This window comes from Odocoileus virginianus, chromosome 3 (assembly GCF_023699985.2).
Source record: "Odocoileus virginianus isolate 20LAN1187 ecotype Illinois chromosome 3, Ovbor_1.2, whole genome shotgun sequence".
Taxonomy (NCBI): domain Eukaryota; kingdom Metazoa; phylum Chordata; class Mammalia; order Artiodactyla; family Cervidae; genus Odocoileus; species Odocoileus virginianus.
In genome coordinates this window covers 3106696-3124867 of record NC_069676.1, presented here as the reverse complement: position 1 = coordinate 3124867, position 18172 = coordinate 3106696, and the positions used below count along the sequence as shown (strand labels likewise).

The window sequence follows — 18172 nt, the reverse complement described above, 5'->3', positions numbered from 1 at the left end:
GATGCCTTTGAACTGTGGTGTTGGAGAAGACTCTTGAGAGTCCTTTGGACTGCAAGGAGATCAAACCAGTCAATCCTAAAGGAAATCAGTCCTGAATGTTCATTGGAAGGAGTGATGCTGAAGCTGAAACTCCAATACGTTGGCCACTTAATACAAAGAGCTGACTCATTTGAAAAGACCCTCTTTCTGGGAAAGATTGAAGGCAGGAGGAGAAGGGGATGCCAAGATGAGGTTGTTGGATGGCATCACTGACTCGATGGACATGAGTTAGAGCAAGTTCTGGGAGCTGGTGATGGACAGGGAAGCCTGGTGTGCTGCAGTTCATGGTGTCGCAAAGAGTCAGACATGACTGAGCCACTGAACTGAGCTGAACTGAAACCCACAGTTATAGGATAATAAGGGTTTTTAAAAATTATAAATGCATGTTAAATGTATGTGAATGTACCTTTCTATTTCTTTTTTTAAAATAGTCTTTTCCATTATGGTTTATCCCAGGAGACTGGATATAGTTTCCTGTGCTGTATGTAGCATCTTGTTTATCCATTCTAAATGTAATAGTTTGCTTCTGCTAACCCCCAGCTCCCAGTCCATTCCTCGCCGCCACCCCTTGGCAACCATAAATCTGTTCTCTATGTCTGTGAGCCTGTGTCTGTTTTGTAGATAGGTTCATTTGTCATATTTTCAATTCCACATATAAGTGACATCACATGGTATTTGTCTTTCTCTTTCTGACTTACTTCTCTTAGTATGATCATCTCTAGGTCTATCCATGTTACTTCAAATGGCACTATTTCAGTCTTTTTTTTTTTATGACTGAGTAGTATGGAATACTACCTCTTATCCATTTATCTGTTGATAAACATTTAGATTGTTTCCACGTTTTGCCTATTGTGAGTAGTGCTGCTATAAATATAGGGGTGTATGCATTTTTTTGCATTATAGTTTTGCCCAGGTATATGCCTAGGAGTGTGATCACTGGGTTATACAGTATTTCTATTTTTAGTTTTCTGAGGACCCTCCATATTTTTTTCCATAGTGGCTATACCAACTTACATTCCCACCAACAGTGTAGGCGTGTTCCTTTTTCTCCACATCCTCTCCAGCATTTGTTGTTTGTAGATTTAAATAGTTATTTATTTGACTGTGCTGGGTCTTAGTTGTGGCATGTGAGCTCTTAATTGTGGCATGTGGGATCTAGTTCCCTGATCAGGGATCAAACCTGGTCCCCCTGCATTGGGAGTCTGGACCTTTGGCCACCAGGGAAGTCCTTGTAACATTTTAATGATGGCCCTTCTGACTGGTGTGAGGTGGTACCTCACTGTAGATTTGATTTGCATCTTTCTAAAAATTAGTGATGCTGAGCATCTTTTCATGTGTCTACTGGCCATGTGAATGTTTTCTTTGGAGAAATTTTGTTTAGGTCTTCTACTCATTTTTGGATTGGGGTTGTTTAGTTATTGAGCTGCATGAGCTCAATGTTTTTTATTGTATCATATGTTTTTTATTCTTCAGTTTTTAATGTGGTGTATCACATACGTGGATATTGAAAAAATTTCTCATATCCCTGGGATAAATCCCACTTGATCATGGTGTGTGACCCTTTAATGTATTTTTGGATTTGGCTTGCTAATATTTTGTTGAGGTTTTTTAATTTTTTTTGCATCTATGTTCATCAGTGATATTAGCTTGTAATTTTCTTTTTTGTGATATCTTTCATTTTGGTATCAGAAGGATGGTGGCCTCATACAACGAGCTTGGTAGTATTTCTTATTCCTGTGCAATTTTTTTAATAGCTTCTGAAGGAAACTAAATGTTTGATAGAATTTACCAGTGAAGCTGTCTGGTCCGGGGCCTTTCTTTGTTGGGAGTTTGAAGCCCTTGTCAGTTGTATCATTTGCAAATATTTTCACCCATTCAGTAGGCTGTCTTCTTTTATTAAAAATGGTATCCATTGCTAAACAAAAGTTTGTGAGCTTGATTATGTCCCATTGGTTTATTTTTGTTTTTGTTTCTATTGCCTTAGGAGACTGACCTAAGAAAACATTGGTATGATTTATATCAGAGAATGTTTCCCCTATGTTTTCTTCTTGGAGTTTTGTGGTTTAAGACTTAAACATGCCCTGATGCTGGGAAAGACTGAAGGCGGGAGGAGAAAGGGATGACAGAGGATGAGATGGTTGGATGGCATCACCGACTCAATGGACATGAGTTTGAGCAAGCTCTGGGAGTCGGTGCTGGACAGGGAAGCCTGGCGTGCTGCAGTCCATGAGGCTGCAAAGAGTCGAACACTACTGAGTGACTGAACTGAACTGAAATGATTTTCTAAGCACTAATGCCGAAGAAGCTGAAGTTGAATGGTTCTATGAAGACCTACAAGACCTTCTAGAATGAACTCCTTTTCATCATATGGGACTGGAATGCAAAAGTAGGAAGTCAAGTGATACCTGGAGTAACAGGCAAGTTGGGCCTTGGAGTACAGAATGGAGTAGGGCAAATGCTAACAGAGTTTTGCCAAGAGAATGCACTGGTCATAGCAAACACCCTGTTCCAACAATACAGCAAAGGACTACACATGGACATCATGAGATAGTCAGTACCAAAATCAGATTGATTACATTTTTTGCAGCTGAAGATGGAGAAACCCTATGCAGTCAGCAAACACAAGACCTGGAGCTGACTGTAGCTCAGATCGTGAGCTTTTTATTGCAAAATTCAGGCTTAAATTGAGCAGAGTAGGGAAAGCCCCTGGGCCACTGAGGTGTGGTCTAAATCAAATTCCTTATTGTTATACAGTGGAGGTGATGAGTAGGTTCCATGGATTAGATCTGACTGAAAGAGTGCCTGAAGAACTATGGATGGAGGTTCATAACACTGTGTAGGAGGCAGTGACCAAAACCATCCCAAAGAGAAAGCAATGTAAGAATGCAAGGTGGTTGTCTGAGGAGGCCTACAAGTAGCTGAGAAAAAAAGGGAAGCTAATCACAGAGGCAATTGAGAAAGGGAAAGATAGACCCAACTGAATGCAGAGTTCCAGAGAACAGCAAGGAGAGATAAGAAGGCCTTCTTCAATGAACAATGCAAAGAAATAGAGAAAACAGTAGAATGGGAAAGACTAGAGATCTCATCAAGGAAATTGGAGATATCAAGGGAACATTTCATGCAAGGATGTTCATGATGAAGCACAGAAATGTAAGGACCTAACAGAAGCAGAAGAGATTAAGAAGACATGGCAAGAATGCACAGAAAATCCATACAAAAAAGGTCTTGATGACCCGGATAACCATGATGGTGTGGTCACTCACATGAGTCAGACATCCTGAAGTGTGAAGTCAAGTGGGCCTTAGGAAGTATTACTATCAACAAAGCTAGAGGAAGTGACGGAATTCCAGCTGAACTGTTCCTATTCCCCAAAGATGATGCTGTTAAAGTGCTGCACTCAGCATGTTACCAAATTCGGAAAACTCAGCAGTGGCCACAGGACTGGAAAAGGTCAGTTTTCATTCCAATCCCAAATAAAGTTCATACTATAGTACAATTGTGCTGATTTCACATGCTATTTTTTCCAGGTCATGCAGCTTTCAGCATCTTATTTCCTGGATCAGGGATTGAACCTAGGTCACCACAGTGGAAGCACTGAGTTCTATCCACTTTAACACCATGAACAGTCTCATTTCTTATTTTAATAGTTGAGTCTTCTCCTTTTTTCTTAGTCAACATAATTAAACCTTTGTCAGTGTTGTTGATGTTTTCCTAGAGCCAACAATTGTTGATATGTATATAGATTTTTGTCTCTTTAATTGTTTATTCTAATCTCCAGTGTTTCAATGTGTTTGATAGATTTCAGTTTAGTTTTCCCAGTTCTTCAAGATGTAAAGTTCAGTTTTTTATAAGGTAGATTTGAAACAATTTTTTTCTTTGAGTTAAGTAAACTGGCTTCTTGGTAACATACGCCATTGTCAATAAATGATGTTTACGTTAACCTACGTGCTGAAGCATAAGTTGAAATTACTCTAAGAAGCCCTAAGTTGATTTGAAAGAAGCTTATCCTAACCCTGCCATGTCGCTCAGAGTGGTGGTGGCACAACAACCATGAGCTCCTGGCAGGGACATCAGTGATGGACACAGGATGGCAGAGCTCTTAGTGTCAGGATGGGAGATGTCCCACATCTCACTCTCTGCCCCAAGCCCTGAGGACAGACTATGATGAAATCACAGAGGCAAGGGAAAAAGCATGTTTTTCCTCATTGTTTTTCACCAGGATGGAGGGAGGGAGGTGCAGAGCCTCAGGAAAAGTCCTCCACGGGACTGATCTGAAGCAGTAAAAAGGAGTGGATAAGGAAGTTGTGGTACACATATACACAATGGACTATTACTCAACTGTAAAAAAGAATGCATTTGAGTCAGTTCTAATGTGGCAGATGAAACTGGAGCCTATTATACAGAGTGAAGTAAGTCAGAAAGAGAAACACCAATACAGTATATTCAGTTCTGTTGAGTTGGTCAGTCATGTCCGATTCTGCGACCTCATAGACTTCAGCACGCCATGCACCCTTGTCCATCACCAACTCCTGGAGTTTACTCAAACTCATGTCCACTGAGTTGGTGATGCCATCCGACAATCTCATCCTCTGTTGTCCCCTTCTCCTGCCTTCAGTCTTTCCTAGCATCAGGGTCTGTTCCAATGAGTCAGTTCTTTGCATCAAGTGGCCAAAGGATTGGAGTTTCAGCTTCAACATCAGTCCTTCCAGTGAATATTCAGGACTGATTTCCTTTAGAATTGACTGATTTGATCTCCAAGGGACTCTTGAGAGTCTTCTCCAACACCACAGTTCAAAAGCCTCAGTTCTTCAGTGCTCAGCTTTCTTTATAGTCCAACTCTCACATCCATACATGACTACTGGAAAACCATAGCTTTGACTGATGGACCTGTGTTGGCACAGTAATGTCTCTGCTTTTTAATAAGCTGTCTAGGTTGGTCATATCTTTTCTTTCAAGGAGCAAGCATCTTTTAGTTTCATGGTTGCAATCACCATCCACAGTGACTTTGGAGCCCAAGAAAATAAAGTCTGTCACTGTTTCCATTATTTCCGCTGTTTCCATCTATTTGCCATGAACTGATGGGACTGGATGCCATGATCTTAGTTTTTTGAATGCTTAGGTTTAAGCCAACTTTTTCTCTCTCCTCTTTCACTTTCATCAAGAGGCTCTTTAGTTCTTCTTCGCTTCTGCTTAAGTGTGGTGTCATCTGTGTATCTGAGGTTATTGATATTTCTTTCAGCAATCTTGATTCCAGCTTGTGCTTCATCCACCCCAGAATTTTGCATGATGTACTCTTCATATAAACAAGTTGACAATATACAACCTTGATGTATTCCTTTCCCAATTTGGAACCAGTCTGTTGTCCCACATCTACTCATTAAGAATATCTGAAGCCAGGGAAACAGATGGCATTGCCTGGAAGAATGTGTTGAATAAATGTGAAAGCATGACTGAAATAAGAAGCATCAATCTTTAAGTGAGATAAGAGAGAGAGGGATAGGAGGAGGGGAAGAAGGGAGAAAAATAGCTGTTTACAGTGGAAAAAAGGAACTTTATGAAGGGAACATGGCTTTTCCAAGTTATGGCATAAGCAGGAGAATATTTGAGGGAAGATGGGACTTGGGTTTGAAAGCAAAGTATCTGAGGGTTGAGAGGTACATGATCACACTGGAGATGAGGTACTACAGGATGGTGAAAACTAGGTGATTGTATGTTTTAAAGGAAAGTAAAAAAGGAGATATCAAAAAGATATTAATGTCTTGGTATTCAAAGAATTGTGTGACTTCTTTGTCCAGGTGATGTTGGATGCAGGGGACCAGCATGTGTATTGTTGACAGTGACAGGGATGGGAAGATATCCTCAAGGTAGAATGATGTAGGGGAAAGCCTGGAATTGCTTCTGGGCAATGACCTGGAGCTTTCTTTTTTGACTAACATCTGCTTGATGCCCCAGGATTCAGTTCTCAATGTGTGGTGCCTGTGTTAGCGGTGTCACCATCCAGTGGGAATGCTTGGAAATGCAATCTCTTGTCTCTAAGACTACTGGCATTGAGAGCCCGAAGTCTGAGTTCTGTCAATCCTTTGAATAAATGTGATGCACAGAGCAATTTGAGATTCATCTCACTAGGGAGAGTGGAGTGTGGTTATCCAAATGTGCTGAGAACATTCTCCATGACTGGCAGTGGTTTCATCCCCCATTTTGTTCACATTTTACATTTCATTTTGTTTTCAAAGGGGAGGCTCAAAAGAAATATAATGCCCAAAAAACTGGAGAAGACAAGAGCTTTTCGCCAAGGCCAAGCAGAGACATCATGACAGATCTGTACTTCCTCTGAGGCTGACCAGATGCACTTTCCAGAAGCCAGTCACAAAGATAACCTCCCATCCTGGCGATGTGGTCAGGCACTGCTGATAGGAGGGGATCCTGGGAGAAGCTGCAGCAAGTCTGTGCATTCAGGAGGCTGCAGGAGCTCCAGGCCTACAGCCCTGAAGGAGAGCCTTTCAGGACCTTGCAAAGCACAAATGTTTCAGGGGTTATTGCCCTGGTGCTTGCTGCAGGTGAGTTCCTGGGTCGTGCTGGTTCCAGATCTCTGCACACCAGCCCTGAGCCCCTCACTCTTAGTTTTCAGATGAAGCGGAGATGGACCAGGACTGGGGCTTTTCCTCCTAGGCCCTCTGCAGATGGCCAGAAACAGATGCAGATGTTTGCTGATGGTCTCAGATAGTGAAGACAGCAAGGGAGGGATTGGCTATGACCTTGAGGGCAGACAGGCTTGCCAAGGACGCAGAGAGAGTCAGGAGCCAGAAAGAACGTTCTTGAGACCTAGAGGAAAAATAGGAGACTGTCCTGTAGAAACCAAGTGGTCCCTGGGAAGTGGTTCACAGGGAGTGGGGGTGGGGACAGTCCTCTGTTCCACTGGCCTCTTTCACTGTCAACCCTGTTTCTGAACTAAGATTCTTTGTTGTATTAACTTTGTACTCTATTAAATGCTTAGTAGGCAAAAACAAAGGCATAAATGTTTTTTGTGGATAAGAGATTGGACTTCATATGACAAGAGAAAAGATTTTTGTATATCTTTGTACACCTCATTTTCTGCTTGCCAGAATTTCTATATTGAATTCTACAAAGGTAATCTAGCCTGGGGAATTGTTTAGGTTCTTAGTTATAATATTTTCTTACATTACTTACACTTAAACAAGAAACAATCTATTCTACAGAGATTATTTTAATATTTAGTGAATGCTATAAAATCTTATTTTGTTAAGCTTGCTTTTAAGCTTATTTTTGTTAAGCTTGCATTTTTAACACAAGTTGCCTCCTTTTTCTTTTTTTTTATCATTCTTGTGCCAAACACTAAATCAGACAGAAGACATTTTACTGTGAGTCAATTAACACTTACGCTATATGTTGTGTCTTTATCTGGTACCTAAAAATTAAGTGGGTATTGTTTCTGAAGAATGTCATTTTGTAAACTGTTGTTTGTTTATTTCAGTTTTGGCTGCACCGAGTCTTCCGTTGCTGCCAGCGGCTTTCTCTAGCTGTGGAGGGCCGGGCTAGTCTCTGGCGGTCGTGCCCAGGCGTCTCCTGTGGTGCCCTCCCTTGTTGCAGAGCGCGGGCTCTAGGTGCTTGGTTTCACGGTTTCTATCACATGGACTTAGTTACTCCAGGGCATGTGAAATCAGGGATCAAACCCTCGTGCCCTGCATTGACAGGCATACTTTTAACCACTGAACCACCAGGGAAGCCCTACATGGATATTCTTAAAAATTAGATTTGAATTTTGATTCTTAAGAAGGAACCTGTTTTTTGGAAACAATTTCTGCTGAAAATGACTTGCCAGCAAGCTTGTTGCCCTGACCAAAAATAGGTCTGAGTCACTGAAACTTGTCTACCTCAGTGTTGGGCCCATCACAGTCATTATTCAAGAAACACATCATTGCTTATTAAATAAACAATTCATTTTACTTATAAACACTCCATTTAGTAAACATCATAATTGTTTTCACTGAACACACAGAGCATGGAATAAAGGTGTCATGCTACAGAAGTCCCCAGGGGACAGTATCAGGAAGGAAAAGAATGACATTTTCTGGAACTCTTTGTACAGTTTTGATGAAATGGTTTTATCAGTAGTGGAGAGAGAAGGCTGACTCCAGAGGGACAAAGAGTGACCGAGAAACAGGACAGAGGGTGAGTGGGTGGGCAGCTGTTCCTTCTGTCAGCAGCCTCTGGATTTAACTCTGTGCTAAGTCTGGTAAGTTCTCCCCACTGAGGGAGTAGTTCCTCAGGTTTTCTCCTGTGATTTCGAAGGTCAAGCCACAATAAAGAGTTTATAAACTCGTTTGGGTTCTCAAGTTTTCTCCATCATGGACTTGGTTACTTCAGCCCGATTCCCCGGAGCTGAGGGAGATGAGAGAGATTTCAGGGATGGATGCAGACTGAACCTGTCCTGGCTCTGTGGTGAGAGCATGTGCTGCTCCTGAAAACACTTCTAGGAACACCTCCAGGGGGACCCAGCATTGCTGCTATGGCCTCGGAGCGCCTGCCACCATTGAACCAGTCCTGGGCACCTTTCTGTCTTCCTGCAAAACATCGTTTGAACAGGATGACCATTCCAGACCCAGTCATCAAAATAAATATTGCATTTTCTCTATTAGTTTTCTAATTTTGAATTGTATGTGTATTAACATCTCTTCATTTTTTATTGATTTTCTCACTAAGTTGAATACCCTATGAAGAGAAGGGTAATGTGAGTTTTAATGGTTTACATTGACAGACTCACTTACTCACTTTGCCCTTCTAAAGAGCTCAGATATTTTGTTGAAAGAAAACATTCAGCTGCTATCCAAAAGTCTACAAGCAATAAATGCTGGAGAGGGTGTGGAGAAAAGGGAACCCTCTTACACTGTTGGTGAGAATGCAAATTAGTACAGCCGCTATGGAAAACAGTGTGGAGATTTCTTAAAAAGCTGGAAATAGAACTGCCATATGACCCAGCAATCCCACTTCTGGGCATACACACCGAGGAAACCAGATCTGAAAGAGACACGTGCACCCCAATGTTCATCGCAGCACTGTTTATAATAGCCAGGACATGGAAGCAACCTAGATGCCCATCAGCAGACGAATGGATGAGGAAGCTGTGGTACATATACACCATGGAATATTACTCAGCCATTAAAAAGAATTCATTTGAATCAGTTCTAATGAGATGGATGAAACTGGAGCCCATTATACAGAGCGAAGTAAGCCAGAAAGATAAAGAACATTACAGTATACTAACACATATATATGGAATTTAGAAAGATGGTAATGATAACCCCATATGCAAAACAGAAAAAGAGACTCAGATGTATAGAACAGACTTGTGGACTCTGGGAGAAGGCGAGGGTGGGATGTTTCAAGAGAACAGCATTGAAACATGTATATTATCTAGGGTGAAACAGCTCACCAGCCCAGGTTGGGTGCATGAGACAAGTGCTCGGGCCTGGTGCACTGGGAAGACCCAGAGGGATCGGGTGGAGAGGGAGGTGGGAGGGGGGACTGGGATGAGGAATGCATGTAAATCCATGGCTAATTCATTTCAATGTATGACAAAAACCACTGCAATGATGTAAAGTAATTAGCCTCCAACTAATAAAAATAAATGGAAAAAAAAAAAGAAAACATTCAAACTCCAAAAATATTTTCTAAAGTTTTCTCAGAAAGTCACTCGAATTACACAATGATACCACCTGTTTGGCAGTAGACTGCAATCAATTGTCAGTCACTATGATTTCACATACTTTCTCTCTTAATTCATTTAACACTCTAATCACAATAATCTACTTCAAATGTAAACCTAATCAGTACGCTCTTTGTTTTAAATCAATCATTGCTGTCTTCAGAGATGTTTTTGAGTGAAAAACTAAAACTATCATTTTATTCCTGTTGTCCTGCCGTAGTTATTAACACTACCCCTTTCAACACTCATTATTTCCTGGTTTTGAAGGAAAATCAATTGATCCTCCCATTTACAGAGCACTTATTACATGCCAAGGTGTGGACTAAAATCTATGATTCAGAAATTCATTGAACAAACTCATTGCCCCAGTTTATTTGAATGTTGATGAGAGAAAAGGTGTTTTTTTCCACTTTAATCCTAGATTTCTTCAACACAGTTATTTTTACTGTACACAACAAAGTATAGACACAACAGTATCTAAAATACTACAAAGCTACAAAACAGAAATTTTATAGTACAGATTATACAAAAAAAGCCGAAAAAGCAAGGCCATGTTGCCAAGGTAACCTGCAGGCCCACCATGAGTATCCGCATAATCCACAGGGTAGGGGTGGTTCTATAGGGACCTTGTGGAGCTGGCTTTCAACTTACCAGTTTCAGAGAGAAAGGGAGCTGTGTGTGTGTGTGTGTATGTATGTACACATGTGGAAAGAACCATTTTGGGCCGATCACAGGAGGTATTTGACTCTAGAGGTCAGAGAAGGACCCCTAGCAGGAGAGCAGGGCCAGGCTAACAGGAGTGGCATCACTGCTGGACTCTGCAGGCGGACAGGTTGGGGCAGGACCAGGCGACAGGCCTGGGCCTCAGGTCATCTGTGAAACGGGAAAACGTCTTCCCGGGCTGGGGCTGTTGCACCGCCTTGCCGCTCTGCTCCTCGCTGCTGGCTTTGTCGTTAAACAGATTCTCAGGAACTAGAACCAGAGTTTTCCAGCCAGAACTGTGGAGGGCACGACCCCACACCACCGCGGCGGGGACTCCGCTGCCCTGGGACAGGCCTCAGTTGCTGCCCTCACCTTCCGGAGGAGCTGGAGCTGGAGCGGCTCCGGGGGAGGGGGCGGCGGGGGAAGCGGGGTGGCCGGCGCTCCCGGGACCGGAGCCTGAGCCGAGCGGAAGGCGACCCTCGCCTCCTCCATGAGGGTGGCCTGCGCCACCTGGCGGCCGGTGACCGCATTCTCCTGCGAGGGCCGAGGTGCCGGGGCGGCGCCACGGCGGTGGCCCGGATCTCCTGGCCGTCGATTTGTCCTCCGTCCATGTGCCTCATCGCCATCTCAGCCTCGTCTGGAGTCTCGAACTCCACGTAAGCATCAGACAGACCGGGGTGCATCCTCTCTGTAGGCATGTCAATCACTCTGACTTTCCCGAAGGTGGAGAATATCTCCCTGATGTGGTCCTTGGTCACGTTCCTGGTGAGTCTTGCGATGTGCACCTTGGTGGGTTTAGGGGAAAGGCTGTGCCTTCTCCTTTCCTTTCCGTCTCTTTCGGGTTGTTTGGAGTGAGAACGCTGTCTCTTGCCTCTTCTATGCCGAGAAGGCCTCAAAGAGCCAGGGGAGCTGCTGGAGCTGGAGCTGGAGCTGGAGCTGGAGCTGGAACGTCCGGAGCGGCTGGATGCTGAAGACGAGCTGGAGCCGCTGCTGGCGCCCGAGCCGGTGCTACAGCTGGACCGAGATCTGGAGCTGCTCCTACCACTGGAAGCGCTGCTCCACTTTCGAGTTCTAGCTCTGCCACGGTCCTTCTCTCGTGACTCTTTGGGGCCGGCTTTATCTCTAGAGCCATCCTTGGACAGCTCATCAGAGCTCTCTTTGCGTCCGCTGGGAGAAGGTGCCATCTTCTCTCTGTCGTGCTCCTTAGTATCTAGAGAGAAAGAGTTGATGGAGTGAAAAATGCTTTCTAGTGTTTGGTACAATAAAGCACTATAATAATCAATAAGGCCATCACAGAGACAGAAGAGAGAAAGAGGGAGATATGAAGGAAGAGAAGAAAGGGGAAAGAAAAACGTTAATAACAACTGATGAAGACATTGGGGAAGGCCAAACTGATGACATATGGAGCAGAGAACTGAATTTTTAAAAAGAAAGAAAAGCAAACAAATAAACCAAGCACTTTGTGAGTAAAACATTTTCCAGAGAGAACTATTCAAACAGCCTGAGCAAATACTGCTTCTACCTTGGAGTGATTTTATTAAAAAAAAAAAAAAAAAAAAACAAACTGGCTTATTATCCCAAGAAAGGTTCATACACAGAACTGTACAAAATGTGGAATATTTCTTAATACTAACATCAAAGAAATAATTTTTAATAAGGAAATTTCTTATTATAAGGGCCACTACTTGCTATATTTAAGAGACTGCACAGAAGTAAAAAGCATATAAATGAACACTCTCTTGCCATCCATGTGGTTTCCACACTCACCAGAAGAGTCTGGCTTGGAAATTTGGTCTATGCAGGTTCCCCCAGTTCCAAGAGCTGTCCTCTGACCACTCCTGAGATGCAGGCAGCTTGTGACTTGCTGAAAAGTCTACTGACTTCTGCCTCTGATTCTCCTTTTATAGGGGAAGAGACTGGACAATCCAATCAGGGGACAACCCAATCCAGAGGACACACCCTCTGTCAGATCAAAGGCATTGGAGAGGTTCCTGAATCTGTATCCACAAACACAGACATAGGAGTTTTAAACTCATGAGCCACCCACCTCCTCGCATGGCCCTGCAATAAACTCTCTCTGTTCCAAACTCTGATGCTGTGATATTTCACAGTGTGTGAGGCACCCAAACTTGCTTTCTGGTTACATTCTTTCAGGAAAAGAAAGATATATGAAGTTGCTAAGGCATCTAGTGACTTGTAAAACACACCTGTAGCCTTGGTCCTTCTAAAGCTACTTTGAAGTTGCAAACAGTCTAACTTTCAAAGAAGGAAACAATGTATCTTCCTTTCCCTTTTGGTTTTTATGGAAGGATTTGTTCCACTATATATATATTTATTTATGAGAGCTATATATATATATATATATATATATTTCATGAGAGCTTCCCTGGTGGCTCAGTGATAAAGAACCCACCTGCAATGCAGGAGACCCGGGTTTGATCCCAGGGTTGGGAAGATCCCCTGGAGAAGGAAATGGGAACCCACTCCAGTATTCTTGCCTGGAGAATCCCATGGACAGAGGAGCCTGGTTGACTAGAGTCTGTGGGGTCGCAAAGAGTCAGAGTCAGACATGACTGAGTTACTAACACACACATATATTTCATAAAAGCTACAGGAAAAGAATTTGGGGCACTGTGTTCTTTCCTTGAAAGGAAATAGCAGTGAGTTGTATTACTGACTTTCACCACAACTGCTTCTAAGGTTTCACTGAAGCTGGGAAAACTGGTCTTTCAAACAGGCTATATTCACAGCAGCCAACATGTGCAGACAACACCAATGTCCATCAGAAGACAACTGGCCTCCTCTGTTTGCTACCCTGGGGTAGGTGTGTGGGTGGTGCCACTCACCTCACTGAGTAGGGTGCCAGGGGAAGTAAGGTGAGACAGAGGTGAGCCCTGGGGTCTTGCCTGTTGGCCTAGATGAAGCTGACGCTTTTACCCGTGTTGGAGGCAGCTGGAGGATGGAGTGCTTCATGTATATGAGCCCCCACTACCCACTACAGGCACTTTTCCCACCTGACCAGATCCTAGGTGATCTAGGCTGAGTTTCTCAGTGCAACCATGTGGCTCTGGATTCCCTGACACTTTTGGCATGACTCAGCTCCTATGCTGGGTCACTTTCCACATATAGCGAGATCCTTCCCAGTGGTTGGGTGAAGAATTAGGTAGCTTTCCTGATGATAAAGACTGAGAATGTAGATCTGACTGTTTGCAACTGGGAGTCAGGTGAGAATCTCAAGAAATTATGGACATCATATTACAAAAGATGTAAACTAAAGTGTTTTGGTCAAGGATAAGGAAAAGAGATGAATAGGTAAAGAGAATGTGGTATCTACCTAGAATGGATGAATATCTTTTAGAGGTCTCTTGTGTAGTTAACAATACTGTACTGTGCACTTCAAATACATTAAGAGGATAGATCTCATGTTAAGTGTTATTACCAAAAACATACACACACAGAACATAGAGAAAATTTTGATGGTGATGGTTATATGTAGCACCTTGGTTGTATAGGTAATATCATGGGTGTATTATATGTCTAATCTAATCAAGCTGCATATACTAAAAGTGTGCAATTAAAAAAATTATGTCTCTATAAAACTAAACATTAAACAAATATAAATAAATTACCAATTAAAAAATAGAACTTGGTGAAGTCACTAAAAGACTGTGATCTAAGTTTATTCTTTATATGAGAGCTCACTTTAAAGAAATTAGAAGAGCAAAATAAACTCAAAGTAAGCAGAGGGAAGGAAAAACAAAAGAAAAATCATGGAGTTTAAACAAATACATAGAAAAAATAAAAATGATAAAGCAATATGAAATAAGATCTTTGATTAGATAGGGAAATGTCAAATTTATCAGTGATCACCATATTGTAACTTTTACCCAAACTATTTGATTCAGTTCAGTAAAGTTAGAACTATAATATATTTTTTAAAAAATGGGAAGGTTGATTGTCAAATTCACATGAAATAGACATTTTTAAGGGAGAAATAAGAACTTTTTAAAAAAAAAAGAACCATGGTAGGAAATATGAAAAAGGTGATATGCAGCGACATTATGTAAATTTTGTTATTGAAGGAAAGAGAATTTTAAAAAACAAACCAACAGAATGACTGATACAGAGGGTGCAGAAACACTTCCTTGTATACAAGGGAGCTTACTATGTGATGCAATTAGCATTTAAATAAGTTAGAAAAATCAATGACTTAAGGAAAATACACTATAGATTTAATCTACATTAATTCAAAATTTATTCTAAAAATAAAATTGAAAATTTAAAGCACTAAAAGAGTCAGAAGAAAGCACAAAGACGCTACGTATGACCTATATATTTAACTCAGTATGAATTTTTACACTGTCAGTTGACTCAAACAAACAAACAAGCAAAATACCCAGGGGAGATACAACTAAGAGTGCTTTGAGAAGTTCTTAGGTATAAAATATGGTTACTAAGATGGAGGAGAGGCTGAAAACATAGACTCTGTGCTTACTGCATATTTAATGATGGAAGAAATGGTTGGATTCAATAGCAAAAGCTTTGAGGTGTGTCATTAGCCTAAAACAGAAAGCCTATGAGTGAGTCTTGAGGACTGAGTGTAGTTATATACTGATACTTTTAAAAAGAGAGGGTAGGTTACCCGTAAACAGAGGTAAAGCAATTTTGGTTGTTTTTAAATATCTGAATGAACATATGATGTAATAGTAAATTTGACATAATGCACTCAGATGTTACAAATCATATATAGTATTTAAATATTCTATTTTTCAAAATCCTAAAAATGAGATAGAGACTCATGAGGTAAAACCTAATGTCTATTTCCCTGGGAACTTAAATTCTTTACAACTTTCAGAGAGTTCTCGGGTCGCAGGAGGATAATGTAGCACTCGGGGGCAAAGCTGCAGCCTAGGAGCCCGGCACTGGAGGCCAGCGTGGAGCGGATCTCTGCGGCCACCACGACCTTGCCCTTGATGCTGTGGCAGACAGGGAGGACGGTGACCCAGACGCTGCAGAACCCCAGCATGAAGGTCAGGAACTCGGCTTCACTGAAGGTGTCAGGCAGGTTCCCAGCCAGGAGAGCCAGGGAAAGTGTTCCCAGGGCTAAGGAGCCCAGGTATCCCAGGACAGAGTAGAAGGCAGTGACTGAGCCCTTGTTGTACGCAATAATAGCTCCTTGGGCTCAGAATGAGTGTCCATCTCAAGGAAAGGGGGCGAGGTTCCCAGCCAGACTCCACAGAGAGTCACTTGGATCAGGGAGCACAAGGGAGTGAATGACTTAGTTAGAAACTCCTGTTACCAGCAATTGCTGCACAGTTCTTCCCGGTTTCCTGGCCTTGAATGCCAGGATCACAGTCAGGGTTTTGGCCAAAACGGGGGCAACAGCCACAGTGAACACAGCTCCAAGTGTGATTTGTCGGAGGATGCAGGTGGCTGTGCTGGGACGACCAGTGAAGAGTAAGGAGCAGAGGAAACACAGGAGGAGGAGATGAACAGGACATGGCTGAGAGCCTGGTTATTTGCCTTGACTATGGGGGTGTCTCAGTGCTTCACAAAGACCCACAAAACCACGGCTGTGATGGCAGATAAACAGAGAGCCGTGCAGGCCAGAGACACCCTCAGAGGGTCATCAAAGCCCAGAAAGGTCAAGTCCCTAGGGAGGCAGCAATTTCTCTCACTATTTGGATGCTCTTGAGCTGGGCACTGGATACAGTTCTCTGCATCTGGGGAAAAAGCAAAGACTCAGCATTTCATTTTCAGAAATTCTCCATATTTGGCCTGTTTTTTAATTTTTTAAAACGTGGTCACCTTTCCTCTCATTGTGCATACAAACTGCCCCTGATGTCACACTCAGGTACAAGATTAAGAGTCTCCATTCATAACCTGGGAAGAATACTTTCAGTTACAGGTAAGACAGATCTGGTAAGGTAAGGCAGTCTGGATCTTCAGCACACTGTGGGTCAATGCTGGCTCAGCGATCCCGACAAGGATATGGATTTCCCCCCAATTTTGTCTCTACTGTCCCAGTGTCTTCTTCATCCTAAGATGTGTCCTGCCACGGTTTCTGCAATTTTCCTGGTGAAGTCAAAGTCAAAGATTCCTTATTCATACATATACTAAGAAGGAAAGTGTACCCAGCCCTCCCAGGTCATCCTCTTTTGTTTACCCTGATTCCTATGGGCTGCTTTTTGTATATAACTTGATATCTGGTAGAACAAATGTCTCCACATTCTACTTTTTCATTTTTCTATGACCAGTCTTGTACAATTCTTTTATATAAAATTTGAAAATAATTTGATTGAGTAGAAGTAACTTGGTGTCTGAGTGGATTTCTATTGTCTTATATATTTGTGAAGGTGATATCTTAATTATTGATGAATTTAAAAAAAATTTACACCTCCCTAAATCAGGCTTAATTTTTTTTTCTTTGTAAAATAGCAGGTAGTAAGTAACTTCAGTGTTGCAGGCTATGTGGTCTTTGTGGCATTTATTCCCCTCTGCTGTTGTGAAACAAGATCAGTCATAAATATGTAAATTAATGAACTTGGCTCTGTTTCAATTGTATTTATTCAAATAGGCAATAGTCTGCCTACTCCTCCCCAAAAGTTCCTATTGTTTTTTATGGCTGACTCTCATGCAACAGTACAAAGTCCTAACACAAGCAAGGTAATTCTCATTCACATCTCTTTTCCCCAGCTACCCAGTCTCGCTTCACAGAGCTGACACCTCTCCTGGCCTCTCTCTCTGTCCTTTTGGAGACATGTGTGGCACCCACTAAATCGTGTCTGTTTATTCTAGACCTCTAGTCCTGTGTTCCTCTATATGTCTCTTGTTTTAAACACTTATTTGATGTTACAATTCCTTCAGTAAGTCCATGAACAAGAGAGTTATTTTTATATATATCTTGTTCATACCTGAGAATATTTATTTGACAAGTGATCAAAATGCAATGAATTCTACTCTTAAGGTGAGTGGAATTACCCAGTATTGATGAAAGAACTCAGATCATTACAATAGACTTAATATTTTAGAAAATTGAAGCACTGTAACCCTTCTCCATTTAATATTTTATAGTAATGTGTTTTCTTTCAGTATTTAAGTTTGGAGGGGGGACTGGGATGGGGAATACATGTAAATCCATGGCTAATTCATTTCAATGTATGACAAAAACTACTGTAATGATGTAAAGTAATTAGCCTCCAACTAATAAAAATAAATGGAAAAAAAAATAAATCTCTATTTCAAGCAACAGCTACATTTAGGGTCTGTAGGTTGTGATTTAAATTAGACTGATGTCTGTTTCTTTTTTATGTGATTCTTTTCTATATTATAATATTCCAAATGGTAGAGCCCTGGTGTTAGTTATGCACACTTGATAAGTTGTGCAGTATTCAGGTCTTGGTACATAAGGTAATAAAATATTTCTGTATTAATTTATATGTACCTGCTCTGTGCTTATCATCTGGGTGTGAAAAGTATTAAGTCTCAAGCTTTCAAGGCACCCACAGGCTGCCTTGATGATCATATATGTTATATTTTATGGCAGGCTTTAGCATGGTCCCTGATGAGACTTCAGAATGAGATTTCCCCCTGGAAACAGTGTTGCAGTGAAGCCTAATAGGAAGACCACAGGCCGACCTGAGATTACACATAATTGGGAAACAATAGTGATTAAAATATGAAGATGTTGAACGAATGAGTGGAAGC

General features: G+C 41.8%; 1 protein-coding gene across 1 annotated transcript; it reads right to left on the bottom strand.

Moving 5' to 3' along the window:
* Positions 1-10568: 10568 nt before the first annotated feature.
* Positions 10569-11649, bottom strand: LOC110126438 (RNA-binding protein with serine-rich domain 1-B-like). The gene is made up of 2 exons (XM_020876096.2): positions 10838-11649; positions 10569-10761 (listed from the first exon to the last, which is right to left on the bottom strand). The coding sequence occupies exons 1-2, from the start codon at positions 11647-11649 to the stop codon at positions 10569-10571; spliced, it is 1005 nt and encodes a 334-aa protein (XP_020731755.2).
* Positions 11650-18172: the final 6523 nt, after the last annotated feature.

Excerpts from the sequence above, each read along its gene's own strand:
- LOC110126438 (XM_020876096.2), bottom strand. The coding sequence starts at position 11,649 with ATGGCACCTTCTCCCAGCGGACGCAAAGAGAGCTCTGATGAGCTGTCC. Across the intron at positions 10,762-10,837 it reads AGCTCCAGCTCCTCCGGAAG|TTCTGGCTGGAAAACTCTGG; the intron begins GTGAGGGCAGCA and ends TGCCCTCCACAG.